We start from the raw sequence: 12,701 nt of genomic DNA on the forward strand, positions 1-12,701 counted from the left end.
AAGTTGACCACCAGTTATCAATCCACTACAGTGATCCACTTCAAAGCGCAAGATACTCCGGGCCGGGGCTTGCTGTTGCTACAACCACACGCGAGAGCCTCGTCATTCATGAAAAGGAGTCAGTATTTAATACCGCGAAGTGTCGCTTGTGCTCCTGTGTGTGTTCTCCTCGCGGCTGGTGCCATCTAGGAGGGGACAGCAGGGCAGGGGAGGCTGGATCAGAACTACGGGGGGCCAAGGTCTCAGGGATGCCGAGGAGACGCCAGCTGTTGGGGAGCAGCGGTCCAGCAGTGCTTGCTAAAGCACAGTCAGAAGACGGCTTCGGACCCCAGTGACGGGGACATGGGCCGCACGGCGGGGCCTTGCAGCAGGGAGAGGCGGGGCCCAGCCTCAGCTCAGTGTGGGCAGCAGGGGTCTGCAGCCGGGTCGGGGACGGAGACAACCGAGTGGGAACATGGGGCGGGGGTTAGGGACAAACCGTCCCAGCAGGCAGCCCGACGTCCCTGGGGATGGTGCAGGAGGAGGCCCTCTGTGGGGTGTGGGGGTGATCAGGCTCGGGGTGCGGCTGCACAGACTTAGCAGGCTCGGTGCCAAGCCTGGACGTCCCTCAGAAGGGCACAGGTGGGCCGGGAGGAGGTTCAGAGCCTGATGCAAGTTTGGACAAGCAAGGAACCCCGGCCACAACGGGGGGGTTCATTAACTCCCAGCCCACTCCCCAGGCTGCGGGGGGGGGGGGGCCTGTGGGGGCAGGGACAGTGGCCTGGCAAGAAGTGATGGAAAGAAGCTGTGAATCCTGGCTGTGAGAAGCTGGGTGCTGGGAGGGCGGAGATTTGTGCTTCCGTGTCAGACCGCTGCCTCGGTTGGCAGCCGTGTCCCGGGGCTCCTTGCCCTCTGCTGCAGGGAGCCCGGATGGGGCCCTCCCAACACACTCCTGCTTACATGACACTTGCCCTTGGCCCCTGAGCCCTGAGCGGACAGGGAAAGGAGAGCGGCCCCTGTCCCGGGGGCCTGCCGCTGTCCCGGTGCTGGCCCTGAGGCCTGGTCTTGTGCTGGGGGCTCAGTTCCAGGTTAGGGGACTCCAGGGTGGCTCTGCCCTTCTTGGGCCTTGGGAAAAATCAAAATAGCTCTCCGTGTCTGATCGCTTCGCTGCAGAGGCTGCGGAGCCCCGGCAGGTACCCAAGGTCACACTAAGTAGTCACCACGCAGTGTCCTGGGAAGCCCTCCTGACCTGGAGATGCTGCCGAGCCCCCAGGGAGGAGGGTTTGGGACGCCTTGTCTACGGGGAGGGGGCGGGGCCGGGGTGTGGCAGCAATGCCACGCAGGGGCCACCTGTGGATAGGGATCCCGCCTCCCCGGCTCCCAGAGCAGCCAGTCCACCCAACCCTATCAGAAGAGCCACAGGAGGCTGTGTTACCCCACGACCGCGGGGCAGCAGACACCGCTGTCTCCTAACTGGCTCTTCACTGACTTCAGTCCAAGTTCTGGGACGCAGGCTTGGAGATGCCCTTTTGGAAGGGACGGGACCAGAAAGACTCAAGTGGCCTCAGGGAAAGTTGCTCCCCCTGGGCCCGAAGACCACCCCACCCTGATCCCCGGATGCGTGTGTACGTTGGGTTCCACGGCCCAGGCACGGGGTGCAGACGGAGCTGTGGTTGCTGACCAGTGACCTGGAGAACGAGCTCATCCTGGGGGATCCAAGTGGTGGGACGCAGGCCCTGGAAGGAGGAGGCGGACGACGGTCAGAGACGGAGCTGGCTGAGGGTGGAAGGGGCCGCCCCTGGAGCAGTGGGTGGCCTCGGAGTGGGGAACACAGGTGTGCCCAGATCCCAGGCCCACAGACACCTTGGAACATGTCGGACTCACGAAACACAGAACGCTCAGGCGGTCGATGAGCGCTGTTTTAAGCCTCCCGGGCCGAGATGGTTTGTTACGTCACCAAAGGGACCATCCCGCCACCCCTTGTGCCTCCCCAGGCCGAGTGAAGGGGGGCGGGGAGGACGGGGTGCACCTGTCCTGTTGTTTCCCGTCCTCATCAGTCTCACCGACTTAGGGTGCTGTGTCACCAGGTTCTTTCTGCTGGAGACTTCTTTGTTTCATGCCAGCTTTCTAGCAAGCCAGCACGACAGTGCCGTGGCTGTACTGGCAGCTGGGTTGACCTCCTGGTGGGCTTGTGCCATCTAGTAAGGCACCCTGGCAGGCTCTGCCCGCAACGCCTGCTTTGAGGTCCAGGCTCCTCCCACCTGGCAGGTGAAGAGCGGTGACGGGGCCGTGAGTGCGGAAGCAGGACTTGAACTCGGCTCCCTGCCCCTAGCTCCTGCCCACCACCATGTGCCCACTGCCTCCTACAGCTCCAAGCAATGTTCATTTCAGTTCAGCTGCTAAAATAGGTTCTAAAGAACTTAAACACACACGGGCCGTCAGATCCTGCATTACCAAGAGTGACAAAGCCTCCCTCAGATCAGCATGTGCGGATTGCCCAGCGTCTCAGTGAAGAGCCAGGCACGCACGTGGGGTCCAGGAAGGAGGACCCAACGGCCCTTCAACCCTGTTCTCTGTTCCGAGGCTGTCAGAACTGCCCACCAAGTGCTTCCTGCCATTTCCCCAAATGAAAAAGAAAAACAGTTCACTTCCTCCAAGCAGCGTCCGGCCTGCCCTGGGCGGGCCACGGTCACCGCCGCTTAGCATCCAGGGCCTGCACCACCTGCTGATAATGCGCACGTGTGTCCATGTGACCCAGCCACCACGAGCTGCAGCAGGGACCCAACTGGGCCGGCTGGCAGAGCAGGTTCCCCGCCCGCAGACGCTGCCCCAAGCCGAGTTCACGAACAGTGGCAGCTGTGTCAGGCAGACCCAGGGTGTAAATGGGGTAATTATAGGACATGCCCACCTCGTTAATGAGGCCAGGAAAGGCCCGGCCTGGCAGGCAGGTGTCCGTGAGCTGGGTGACCCCTCTGCCTGTCACGATCTGGCTCAGGAGCAGCCCCGGCCTTCCTGTAGGAGACACGCAGGACAGGGGCACCACCTTGCACTCTGGTGCCCAGCCAGCTCCTTGTCCACAGGGAAACACACCCAGGTGATGACCACAGAGAACAAGTTCTCACCTGAAGAGCCTTTTCACAAAGACTGTGATTGGCACATATAAGAGTTGATGAGGGCTGGGGATTTAGCTCAGCGGCACAGCGCCTGCCTGGCAAGTGCAAGGTCATGAGTTCGATTCCTGGTACCAGAAAAAAAAAAGAGTTGATGAAAAAATAACGTGTGTGTTTAAATAAAAAAATCCACTACAGAAAAGGACGCATTGCCATGAGCGCCCCCCGTTACGCCCCTCCACCTTGCTTCAGACATGCTTATCCCACTGTTACTGCCACTTTCCACAGCAGCTCTGGAGTCCTCTTTCCTGCGTGTCTTTACAGAGTGTGATCAAAAATACAGTGACAGCTGCTGCCAAGCGTCACCCAACAGGAAGTGAGGCCGTAAGAGCATGACGCTGGCCCTCACACGCGTCACTCACCGGGCCTGCACCGCCGGCCTGCTGCCTCTTCTCCAAATCTAAAATGCCCATGGCAGCCGCCATGACCCGACTAATGACACGTAGGTGAGAGGAGTTCCGAGCTGCTGCAGAGAGCGCCAAAGAAGGGCCGGGCAAGGGCGCTTGAAGCACGCGGAGGATCTGGGGATCCTCGGACCTGTGTCTTTGACGATAATACATTTTTAAATGTAGACACACCGTGCCGTTCACCCGCTCCTCTTGGGCATATTTTGGGAACAGCGAGAAGTGTGGGTCCCTGCGTACACCCTGTGATGACCACAGTGAGGTCATCAACACCCTTATCACCGTGATTCCCCCCACACCCTTACAGGGCCCGTACCTGGGCCCGCCTGGCAGTCACCGTGGGATTCCCACAGCGGCCCACACGGGCCGTAGCGGGCATCAGCGCCTCCCCGGCTAGGAGGCTGCGTCTCCAGGCAGGGCTGCTCAAGCGGAGCCCTGGGTGTGAGTCCCTGCCGTCCCTCACCCTGGGTCCCCTCGTCCGTGGCACACGGGGGCTCTGGGCCCCACCTCTGTTTTTAGCGAGCTTCCAGGCACTTCTGATACGGTCGCTTGCTCCCGTAGTTGTCCACACCCGGGCCCCACGAGGAGCCAAAGCAATGTGGAGGACAACAAGGCCGGGATGGTCACACCCTGGGGCTCACGCCCATGAGCTGAGATTTGAGGTCCTGGGCAGCCAGCCCCGCACAGGAGGCCACTGCCGGTGCATTACTGGGGGACAGCAGCACCGAGCGTCGGGAACTGCCTCACATCCACCCTAACGTCGCCAGAGCGCTGCAGACAGCTGTGGCTCAAGACTCCAGCTGGAGTCGGGGCACTATCCTCCTCCTGGGCCGGGGCCTTTTCCCAGCACCTGAGTTGGCACCAGGGTCAAAGTTCATCACGCGCTTTTTATTGCTACCGTGCCTGCCTCCAAGAAGAATGCAGAGCAACAGCAGAATTTGTCACCTTTAACCATTCCACGATATCACTCCTCCAGGCTCTTAGAGGCAGAATCCACAGTCCTAACGTCCCTTCCCCCGTCCTCTTAGTGAGGAAGGACTGGATGCTTAGTTCACCATGGGTTGTCGAGAACCCAGATTCTATTTTTGAGCTTCTCAAGCAGAATATTGTAGCCATGCCACACAGAATAAATGTGGAATTGGCCTATGTATCTTCCAGGCCATGTTCCTAAGAGAAGGGTCACACACAGTTTCTTGTTCTTCCTTCATCCTTGCTGGCTAGACTAAGAATGAATGGCTGGTGCTCTGGCAGCCGTTTTGGACTATGAAGTAACCTTGAGAAGCCCAACATGGCAAACAAAACATTGAGCTCAACGGGGCCTAGTTCCCTGGTCCCAGAAGAGCACTACAGGTTTCCTGACTGACACAGTCTTCCATCCTGTGCTGGTTTTAGCTGGAGTTCCCCTTAGCCAGCAGTCGTAGCTAACTCTAGTAGCTATTCTTCTTCCGGCCAGTGTCAGGGAGAAGGATAGCAAGCCAGGGGTGCTGCTGGGAATGTAGGGAAACATCCGGGCGGGGAAAAAGTAGGGGAGGGAGAGACCCACAGGGCTGTTCCCAGGATTCCCTTTCCTCTGCCACCGTCCCATGCAGGGATTGGGCGTCTTTCTCACTTCTTTGTGGTGTCGTGAGGGGCACGGCCACCCTTGCTCCCGACAGTGGGCAGGGATGGGAGCTTGGGCGTGTCACCGCGCCCTGGAGGACGCCACACGGCTCACGGCTGGCACTGTGGCCATCTCCGCGTCACCCCTGCCCCTCTATCCACGGTATCACTACGGCCCTGCGTGAGCCGAAGTGTCGCTTGGGCGGAAACATGGGACGTGTCCGCACCCTGGACCGCCCGTTCCTAAAGCCACCGGTGCCGACCTCCACCGCCAGGTCCACCTCGCTGTGCGCGGGCCGGGCCATCACGCCCAGCCCTCGGCCAGCGCAGGGTCAGAGAGGACAAGGCTTCTCCACACCACGGCCAGACTCAGCCTCTAGGAGGAGACGCTGAAGTACCCTGGACCGGCCCTGAGTGTGAGGTCTCCACAGCGAGGAAGATGGAACGCTGGAGAAGGACGCGACGGGGTCCCCGGGGTGGGGGGCCTGCCGCGCTCCTGCCCGGGCGGAGGCAAGGTTGTTAAGCGGCGTGTAGCCGAGTGCGATCTACAGGTTCCACGCAGCCCCGCCAAAATAGCAATTCCGCTCCTCCCAGAGCTTGGAAGACAGCCCTAAACTCCCACTGAAGCGCAAAAGACCCGGAAGAGCCTGAGCAGGAAGAGCAGGGTGGGTGCCCTGAAGTCCCCGACGCCCCACAAAGCCACCTGCAGGACGGGGGCAGCGACGAGCGAAGCCAGGCTCTGCGGGGCCAGCGCTCCCCGAGGTGTGGGTCTTTTTCATGAGACATGAAAGGGCTTTACTAGGCTTCAGAGGCCTACAGGGCTCTTTCAACTTAAAAGCTACTCTTGATAATGGGCTTGCCCGATGCAGGTTAATTCCCGAAGCCAGAGGTGGCGGCTCGGATGGACAGACAGCTTTGGAGGGGCCCCGGAAACCCCCGAGGAAGGAGGAAGCGAGTGCCGCTCTGTGCTGGGGCAGCAGCTAGTGCGTGCGTAGTGCGTGCAGGGCCCGGGGCACGGCGGCTCCTGCTCCCACGGCGAGGACGCCGGCCCAGCCCCGCCCCCGCCCACAGGTGTTTACAGGCGCCACCTGTGTCCTGCGTAGGCGGCAGAGCCCTGGCTCCCACAGAGTTCCTGCGTACACGGGAGAACACCTCAGAGGAGGGGAGGGAAGCTGCAGGCAGCCAGCCTCGAGGGGCTGAGACCCCGGGCGGGCGGGAGGCCCGGCTGACTTCCACGCTCTGCCCGCGGCCTTGCCTAGCAGGACAGGAGGGGCCGAGGCGGGGATGCAGGGCGTCGGCTCACGGGGGCGTCGTCAACCACCAGGCCTTGCTGCGGGTTCAGACAGGCGTCCAGGGACGAGGAGAATCCAGGGTGCTGCCCACGCCAGCCCGAGCCCTGGGCACAGTGCAGAGGCGTCCATCCGGAAGGAATCAGAAAGCCAAGATCCTGCCCGCGCGACGCCCAGGAACTGGTTGGTGGCCACGCCCGGGGCCCAGGCAGAAGCCGCAGGGAGGAAGCGCAGCGGGGGCGACGGGGGCGGCCGAGTGAAGCCGCTCAGCGCCAGCCCGGGACGCGCACAGACGCAGGCTGAGCGTGTGAGCCACGCAGGCGGTCGTGACGAGGGCAGGGGCGCGGGGCAGGCCGGTGGGTGAAGGGCAGCACGGCCAGGGAGCCGGAAAGGAGCGGCCGCAGCGAGGCAGACCCGCCGGACGGCAAGAGTGGGGGAGTGGTGGGCGGCGAGGAGGGAGGCTGGGCCGGGTTTGTGCGGAGCTGGCAGCCGCTCAGCACACCTGGGGTGGAGGTTTCATCTGACACGAGAGGCCTGCAGGCTGTGAGAGCTGGGAGAGGGCACTTGACCCTCGCCCCAGGGCCAAGCACCTTCCCCCTGTTCTCAGGAGCGGGGTCCTGCCACCCGCTTTGTGTCTGAGAGCCAGAGCAAGTGACAGAGAGGTGGGAATCTCCCCTCACCCGCAGCCAGCCTGACACCGTTGCTCTGGAGCTGGCCCAGGAGAGAGGCTGTGAAGACGGGGCAGCCACAGACACAAGGCCCATTGACCGTGCTCGTTCAGACCCAAGCTCCACCCAGAACTTCACCTACAAGCAGGAAGAAAACAGTCAAGGACCCCCAGGGGAAAAATACTTAACCAAACAAATAAAGCTAAATCTTAGAAGCAGCCTGTATGTCCGCCAACACATGAATAGATAAAGAAAATGTATTTATACACAACGGAGTACTACTCTGCCGTAAAGAAGGATAAGCTTGAATCATTTGTAGGAAATGGATTCACCTTGAGACCATAATGTTAAGTGAAATGAATCAGACACACAAGCTTCAATACTGAATGGTTGTTCTTATCTGAGAAACCGAAACTATAAATAAATCCAAGAGCAAAATAAAGGAGAGTTCACAGGAGACAGGGCAACAGATATTCTACAAATGGAGAGGGGCCGAGAGCCGGAGCAGGGGGAGGGAGAGAAAGTGGACAGAATTAAGATGCGTTCTGTCCGTGCACCAGCTCGCACTAGGAGCATGATCACTAAGTACTATAAACATGCATGTAAAAATAAAAATGTAAAAACCCACCACGCTATTCCAAAGAAGGGCAAACAGACCTCACCCAGGGCAGTGGGTTCCCCCCGCCCTCCCTGCTGGGGTCTCTGAAAACCAAGATGGAGGTGACGGGTCTCCCCGCAGGACGCTTCCCTCCCAATGAGCAAGCTGCCCCCTGCCCTACCCATGGGCAGCAAGGTCCCCTGGCACAGCGTCTCAGAGCGCCCCTCAGGGTCACCGCGGCCCACAGTGTGACAGAAGCTGCATTAATGCAGGCGGCAGGGACAGAGGAGCCACCAGGAGCCGGGGAAGAGCCAGTCCCTGATGCCCGCCCAGCTGTCACGAACGCCCACGACCCCCCCTCATCCCGTGGCAGGGAGCCTTCGCTCAAGTCTGTCCACACGTGGGCGGGGAGCTGCAGACCCACAGCCCCGGGAACAGCCCCAAGCAAACGCACTCCCTCAGAAGCCTCAGCACTAGCTGCACGGAGGAGGAGTGCTCGCTAGCACGAATTTCCCCAGGTACAGACAGGTAAAGTCGCTGGGGTGTGATCTCTCCAAATACAGCAGCAGTGGGCATGGTGCTATTCATCTGTAATCCCAGCACTCGGGAGGCTGAGGCAGGAAGACTGTGAGATTCAAGGCCAGACTGGGCTACATAGGAAGGCCCTGTCCCCCAAAACAATCAACCAATCAGCAGCTCAGGGGTCTGGCAGGGTCTCTGGGTTTCTCCCACCCCCCACAGGAGGGCGGCTGCAGACCCCTGACCTCTGGCCCCACCCTGCCCACCAGAGGTGCCGCGGTGTAGCTGACCAGCGCCCTCAGCCCTGCACAGTTGCTGCAGCGGGAGGCGCTGTCTGAGCTGCTGTCATGCCTCGCGCTTGTCCGTCCCGGGCTGGAACGGCCCTCAGTAGCACCGCAAAGCCCGCGGCGCCCTGCGAAGGCTCTTTCTCTCCTCCGGCCTTTGCTCTTACCCTGGGCTGACTCGTGCCCCGCAGGTAAGGCTGCCGCAGTGCTGATTGCCAGCCCCTGAAAGGTGCCCCCGACTGGAGCTGGAGCTGTGGGGGGACGTGGGCAGCTCGGAGGAGTCACGCTGGAGGAAGGCGCGTCCCTAATCCCCTAAGACCAGCACCCCGTTAAAAGAACACCCTGTGGAGACAGAGGTGTGTGCAGGGAGAACATGGTATCCGCGACACTGGGAAAATGTCCTCGACCAGCCAGGGGCAGCCAGGGACGGCCGCAAAGCCCCAGGAGCCGGGAGAGGGCGGGGACAGGGCCTCCCACAGCCCAGGAGGGACCAGGTCTGCCGGCCGCTGCAGGGTGGAGGTGAGACAGCATCAGTGTGGCTGAAGCTGCCCAGTGTGGCGTTCCGCTGTCCCCTCCCTCGGGGCTGGGCAGGTCTCGCCCCCACTTGCTCTTGGCCTCAGAGGGGAGCGGCCCAGGGAAGGGGCTTCGAGGGGAGGGGTGGGGACACACCCAGGAAGGGGGAATCACGAGTCTCCGCCCGGGCCGGGGACCTGAGGGACGGGAGGACGGCCGGCGAGGGAAGTAAGGAGGACGGGAGGAGAAGGGCCAGGTCTCCAGGCAGTGGGTGGCGGAGAAACTCCCCCTCCCTGTGGCCCCAGGGCCCGTCAGGACCTGCGAACCCCGCGCACTTCTCCTCAGCCCGCACCTGCAGCAGCTGAGGTGCACTGTCCCTGCGGCCCTCTGGGTCCCGTGTGGCTCCAGCGTTCCCCCCTCGGTTCAGCCACGTTCCATGGCCAAGGGGGGGCGACCCCGCAAGCTCCGGGGGGCCCTGCCTCCTCACAGGGTGGTTTGTCCAAGTCCCCGAGGCAGTGCATCTCTGGAGTTGGCTCAGACCGGAAGCAAGTCACTGCTGCAAGGGGGTGCAGGAAGAGCCAGGGTCCAGAGAGGACAGTGGGGAAGTGGGCACGGACCACGTCCTATTTCCTGCCTGTCTCCAGTGCCCCAGAGACAAACCCTGAGGCTGCCCAGCTCCCGGCCCCCGAGGAGAGGCAGCGCAGAAGGCACACTGTCCAAGGAAGGCTGGCTCACACCAAACCTGGGAAGCCAGTGGCTGGAACCAGGGCGGGGGGACCCAGGCGTGCTGGCCTCTGCCAGGGACCGGGGACCGGCGCTGTATTCAGTGGGCTTCCCTGGGAGAGTCTCTGGGTGGTGCCAATCCTCTTGCACTACCAACAGTTTACTCAGCAGGAAGGAGGTCAGGATTGCACAATTCTGTCCCGAGAACACGCATTCCAGTAAGCGTGAACTTGTAGCACCGGCCCTCTCACGGCTAGGCTGCAGTCTCTGACCTTTCCCCTGGATGCTAATGTGCCTGCTTGCAGGGGCCGGAGAAGCTGCCGACCATATTACGCGGTGAGAGGGCATTAACAAAGCTGTCACTGCGGACCAGACGCGGTGGCAGGATTAATTTTTCCTTCATTAATAATATCCTAATTTGCATGATTAATATGTCACAGCTGATGAACACAGGCAGCTATGAGTAAAATCACTGAGCAAAAATGCCACCTGCTGAGGAAAGAGAATAAAGAGAATAAACCACTTGACACAGCTACACGAGCAGGGGTGCTGTGTCTCCCCAAAACAATACTGGCGACGCTTGAGATTTCGCCTCGACCAAAATGACTGCCCCAGGAACGAGGGTGCCAGCATTACAGGCGGCTCCCAGGATGGCGGACATGCCACCGGGCAACTCTGAAAATTCCTGACAAGGCCACCGCGGATGGCCCACTTGCAGGGCTCCTTCGTAGCTTCCCCGGCTTCTGAAGCTGGCCCCGGGCCAAGAGGCAGGACCTTCCGGGCCACAGTGGTGCCACCTTGTCAGCCCAGCTCGGATTCCGCCTGCAGCTCAGGCCTCAGCTGTTTGGACAGCAGCCGGGGGCAGGAGCAGAGGAGACCGTGCCAACAGCACCGGCTGCAGCTGTGAGCACAGGGCAGGAGCTGAAGCTGAGCAGGAAATGGCCCGGGTGGCACAGGCTTCTCGGGAACCACGGCGGGGCCCAGATGGAGAAGAGGGGGCAGGGGTCCTGGCCCAGGGCACAGCCTGTACCCGGGAAAGTAAAGCTCCTCTGAGGGCCCCCAGGGAGAAGCAGCTGCAACAGGGACTCTGCGTGACCCAGGGAATGTTCTGGGCCAGGGTGACAGCTGCTGGTCCCACACTGCTGCTCAGCACTTGAAGTGCAGCCAGCAGCGCTGAGGAGCGGAGTTTAAGCGTCACCTCGTTTTCAGGAATGTAACTGGAACCACCCTTTGAGGTCAGGGGCGCCGTGTGAGCCAGGGAGGGAGGGAGCTGGCGCCCGCCCACCACGCACTGCCATCTGCCTTCCGCCTCTGGATCAGCTCCTCGTCCCAGGTGTGAGGCGCTGGGTTAGGACCTAGCGTCCAAGTTCTGCGTTCCTGACCCGGGCATCTGCTGCGGCTGTCTGCACACTGCCAGTCCGGAAGCTCTCACTGTTCTCCTGCTTACAAAGTGCCCGCCCGCTGCCCTCCCGCCTCTCCTGGGCTTCTCAGCTGCCGTCTGTCCGGTCTCCACCAAAGGAGTAGACCTGGAGCCTGACTGGGTCTCATCCGTGACCCGGAGCCCAGCCCGCCTCCGCCCCCACACCTTGTCATGTCCCTGTCCTTTCGCCACTCCACCCAGTCAGGGAGGAAGACCCCCCTCCCAAAAGTCCCACTTTCTCCAAGCTTCCCAGAGGCCTGGGCTCAGGAACACTCCGCTCCTATAACAGCTGCTCACCAGCCAATCACAACAATTTTGCAATATTTTGGCCACGGTGTAACCACTCCCTGAAACAGGGCGGGTGTGGTCAGACAGAGGGCAGAGGCCTCTTGTCTCCCACCCACCCTGGCAGGGCGGGGGGCAGTGACTGAGCCCCGCGAAGCCTCAATGTCCTCCTCCAGAACACAGGGTTAACAGTCTCTGCCCGGCGGGGGGTTCGTTCTCAGGTCAGTGAGTTTGAATCTGCTAGGTTTATCTCACCAAAGGACGGCAAACGTGGTTGGCCCTATTTTCTGCCCCCCGACCAGACACAGCTCAGAAGTATCTGGATGAGAGTGGGATGTGCCAGGCTGCCCTCCTGGGAGACCCAGGAAGGTCGCTGCCAGTCTGACTTCCTCTCCGTGCGTTCCAAGGCCTCCTTAACAGAGCTCACCCTGCAGCTGCAAGTTCTAATTGACCCCATGTTTGCCCGCCCTGGGGACATCTTTGGTGTCATGAGTCCCTTGAGCTGTCCTCAATGTCTAGGCTGAGTGACCCACAGATCCCACATTGGGGGCGCCCGTGTGCACACTGATGAAAGACGGGGTCCCTGGGGGCCAGCTCTGAGCAGCTGCTTCCACACTCAGGGAATCTAGAAGGTGATCCTAACTTTAAAGGGGCCTGTGTTGTCCTGACCCTCCCAGCCCTCAGCTCCAGGCCCTCAGCAGCAGGTCTTGCCTGGGACTCCCGCCAGCCCTGCCCCCGTGCTCTGTCCCCGACGGCTCCCACCGAGCCGGCCACCAGTGGATGCCAGCTCCTCTCAGGGCTGGGCCCTTCTCCTCCCCACTGGGCTCCGCGGCCAACCCGGCACCATCCTAGAAGTGCAGCGCAGCTCTCAGCCTCGGAGAACTTCTCAGAGGGAAGACAGCTGCAGCCGTGGCGCGGGGACAACTGCCCCCAAAGGGCGGACAGCGACAGCACGGCCATGCCACCAACAGGGACACACCTCAGAAACGAGTCGCTAGCTGATTCACCACTGGGCAAACGTGACGGAGAGGACCTACCCGAGCCGGGACAGCTCTGCTGCACTGGGGAGATGATTTTATAGGACCGCCGACGTGTACGCGGTTCATCTTTACCCAGCACGTCACTCAGTAGCACAGGAGGGTCATGTGTTACACTGGAAATGTGCCGGGGGTGTACGTTTTCAGGAGCCTTAAAACACACGCAAACACACACGCAAAGGGATGCATATGTTCCCTTGCTCAACTGTCACA

The 12,701-nt window shown here is 61.2% G+C and overlaps 2 protein-coding genes across 11 annotated transcripts in view; one reads left to right on the top strand and one right to left on the bottom strand.

Moving 5' to 3' along the window:
* The window catches only part of LOC106146682, a 29,151-nt gene that overhangs the window by 9,714 nt on the left and 6,736 nt on the right, over positions 1–12,701 (bottom strand). For 2 of the 9 annotated variants that reach the window (XR_001231232.1, XM_013504630.1), the window contains one exon: positions 7–1,715. The exons of 1 other annotated variant lie outside the window; for it this stretch is intronic. Coding sequence is in view for 2 of the 8 variants with exons in the window: in XM_013504630.1 (XP_013360084.1) it covers positions 1,544–1,715 (172 nt within the window). In the remaining 6 variants the exon portion in view is untranslated. Of the gene's footprint in view, positions 1–6; positions 1,716–2,042; positions 3,208–12,701 lie in introns of those variants that run through there. 6 more of the 9 variants (XR_001231230.1, XR_001231231.1, XR_001231227.1 and 3 more) reach the window with 6 other exon arrangements.
* Positions 3,224–7,356, top strand: LOC102017348. 2 transcript variants are annotated; one of them, XM_005404862.2, is made up of 2 exons: positions 3,224–6,624; positions 7,049–7,356. In XM_005404862.2, the coding sequence occupies exons 1-2, from the start codon at positions 6,054–6,056 to the stop codon at positions 7,078–7,080; spliced, it is 603 nt and encodes a 200-aa protein (XP_005404919.1). In that variant the 5' UTR covers positions 3,224–6,053; the 3' UTR covers positions 7,081–7,356. The 2 variants fall into 2 exon arrangements, with proteins under 2 accessions (XP_005404919.1, XP_005404918.1); XM_005404861.2 differs by having other exon boundaries at positions 7,128–7,356.

This window comes from Chinchilla lanigera, unplaced genomic scaffold (genome assembly GCF_000276665.1).
Source record: "Chinchilla lanigera isolate Chin_1 unplaced genomic scaffold, ChiLan1.0 scaffold00090, whole genome shotgun sequence".
NCBI lineage: Eukaryota > Metazoa > Chordata > Mammalia > Rodentia > Chinchillidae > Chinchilla > Chinchilla lanigera.

Coding starts and splice junctions, on each gene's coding strand:
- LOC102017348 (XM_005404861.2), top strand. CDS start 6,054: ATGGACAGACAGCTTTGGAGGGGCCCCGGAAACCCCCGAGGAAGGAGG. Junction 6,625..7,127: donor CGCGCGACGCCCAGGAACTG/GTTGGTGGCCAC, acceptor CCTCACCCGCAG/CCAGCCTGACACCGTTGCTC.